At 62.3% G+C, this 2,668-nt stretch overlaps 1 protein-coding gene across 1 annotated transcript in view; it reads left to right on the forward strand.

Moving 5' to 3' along the window:
• CCAR2 (cell cycle and apoptosis regulator 2) overlaps nt 1-2,668 on the forward strand; it is a gene marked incomplete in the record, with an annotated part of 18,680 nt that overhangs the window by 9,674 nt on the left and 6,338 nt on the right. The window contains 5 exon segments of the mRNA XM_014590886.2: nt 63-176; nt 476-639; nt 1,245-1,416; nt 1,498-1,713; nt 1,791-2,042. Of these exon segments, the coding sequence (XP_014446372.1) occupies nt 63-176; nt 476-639; nt 1,245-1,416; nt 1,498-1,713; nt 1,791-2,042 (918 nt within the window).

A 2,668-nucleotide genomic window follows, 5' to 3' on the forward strand; every position in this document is an offset into this window, starting at 1 on the left:
CCCTGCCCCCCCGTCCTGCTGCGTGCTGCCCCTTGGCCACTCTGAGCGCCGCCTCCCTGCAGGTGCTGCTGCTGTCGTCCCCGGGCCTGGAGGAGCTGTACCGCTGCTGCCTGCTCTTCGTGGACGACCTGGCTGAGCCGCGGGAGCCGCCCGAGCACCCTCTGAAGCAGATTAAGGTCAGAGCTGGCGTGCAGAAGGCCGACACGTCTGCTGATAGCACCAGGGCCTACCGGGCTGTCGGCTCAGCTCCTGCTCTGTCAGACGCGGGCCAGGTCAGAGCTCACGTGGCCACGCTGTTCCCAAGGAGAGCACGGCTCGGGGTGCTCTGTCTCGTCCGAGTGGGGCTGGTGTGGGGGCTGGTGCGTGTTCACGCCCACTCCTGTGCAGGGGCTCACCAGCTCTGCTGCCTTAATTCCTGAAGGGTGGGGGCCTGGTCACCTGGTTCTCCCTGTTCATCCCTCATCTCTTTCTGCAGTTTTTGCTGGGCCGGAAAGAAGAGGAGGCAGTGCTGGTGGGGGGTGAATGGTCTCCATCACTGGATGGCCCTGACCCCCAGGCTGACCCGCAGGTGCTGGTACGCACGGCCATCCGCTGTGCGCAGGCCCAGGTGGGCATCGACTTGAGTGCCTGCACCAAGTGGTGAGTGGCCCTGAGACGCTGGGCAGAGCTGGTGTGGTGCCGTACCCTCCATGCCCAGGCCTTAGCCATGCCCTGCACCCTGCAGCTGCTCCCTAAGGATGCCTTGGTCGTGAGCTTGGCAAGGACCAGCTGCCCTCAGGTCCTGTCCGGTGCCTTGTGGGCTTAGCACCTCCCATAGTGCCCCTCTGCTGGTCGAGTCGCCCTTTGGTTCACGGCTGGGGGGACTTGTGTGTCTTTTTTTCTTTTTAAAAATTTTTTGCCAGAGGGCCTGTGTGCTTGCCGGAGACGGACAGGCAAGGACAGGGAGAAAGCACTTCCTGGTGGGTCACGCTGTAGGCCCTTCTCCCTCCAGTAGGGACTTGGGCAGACATGCACATGGCACCTAGCGAGGTCTTAACTGAGACTGGGATTAGAACCACAGGGTTGACTATGTGGGCTCCAGCTCCCTTAGCCACTAGGACATGGGTGTACCTTCTGTGTTTGTACTTCCAAAGCTTGCCAGTCAGCACGAGCTCCCTGCGTGTTGACTGGAGGCTGCGGCTCCTCCCTGACAGTGGGGCCTGCAGGGGGAGCCGTGGGCTAGGACCTCTTCCTGTTACGAGCAGGTGGCGCTTTGCTGAGTTTCAGTACCTGCAGCCGGGACCGCCCCGGCGGCTGCAGACAGTAGTGGTGCACTTGCCAGACATCTGGACTGTCATGCCCACTCTGGAAGAATGGGAGGCCCAGTGCCAGCAGAAGGCTGCAGAGGCAGCCCCCCCACCCCAGGAGGCGCCAGGGGTAAGGCCAGGCTTCGGGGAAGAGCAGGGAGGGAGGTACGCTGACCCTGGGACTCAGCGGGGCCCATCTCGGTTGTCACAGGAAAGCGAGCCTACGGAGCAGACACCCGATGTGTCAGAACCAGCAGCCGACCCAGAGGCCCCAGAGGCCACCACACAGCAAGGACTGGACACGGACCTCCCCGAGGCCCCACCACCTCCCCTGGAACCTGCTGTCCTTGCACGTCCTGGCTGTGTGAACCTGTCCCTCCATGGGATCGTGGAGGATCGGAGGCCGAAAGAAAGGATCTCCTTTGAGGTGGGTGGGGGTAGGATGCGCAGACGGCTGGGTGCAGGGTGCCCCCTCCCTGGCACTCAGCCGTGCCTCCTCATCAGGTGGTGGTGTTGGCCGAGCTCTTTCTGGAGATGCTGCAGAGGGACTTCGGCTACAGGGTTTACAAGGTGCTGCTCAGCCTTCCTGAAAAGGTCATGGCCCCACCTGAGCCTGAGAAGGAGGCAGCGGCCAAGGAGGAAGTGGCTGTCAAGGAGGAAGTGGCCGTCAAGGAGGCGGCGACCAAGGAGGCCAAGGAGGAGGCACAGGATGAGGGCGCTGCGGCTGAGTCTGATGCCCTGCCTGCGAGTGCTGTGGTGAGTGCCCTGGGCCAGCCCTGAAGGTGAGCGGCCGTGCGCCGTCGGGGTGAGCACACCGTCCATGGCAGGGCTGTTCCCAGGCCTTGCCCAGCGTGGTCCGCCTCGCCTGCACCTGCGCCCTGGGAGGCCTGGTGTGGACCGTCAGTCCCAGCACAGCCAGGAGCAGGGCACCCAGGCTGAGGGCAGCGTGCAGGAGGCGGGGAGCCTGGGAGGGGCAGGGTGGCTTCCTGATGGTTAGAGAAACACATTTAAAAAAGTTGTTCTACAGGGTACGTTGACTCACCTGAAATCACCCACTTTGGGCATGGCCACACTGCAGCCCCTTTTCACCAGTTTATCCATTTTGAGAACATGTGCACACACGCCTGATCTGGGATTTGACCCGCATGGTCAGCCATATGGGATCTGGCTCCCTTTACGACCACCAGGCCGTGGGCCAGCCTGAAAAGTAGTTCTTAATGTTTCCACATACTGTCACGTAAACGATTTCTCCTGGGACTGAAGTCTCCTGAGGAACAACCCCTCCAGGTGTCTGGAGGTACCCTGGCATGCTCCGGATCCACATCACGGAGTCAGTGTGTGACCTGGGATGGTAGCCGGGGTCTGGAGGTACCTTGGCGTGC

This window comes from Tupaia chinensis, unplaced genomic scaffold, assembly GCF_000334495.1.
Source record: "Tupaia chinensis unplaced genomic scaffold, TupChi_1.0 Scaffold000494_1, whole genome shotgun sequence".
Lineage (NCBI taxonomy): Eukaryota > Metazoa > Chordata > Mammalia > Scandentia > Tupaiidae > Tupaia > Tupaia belangeri.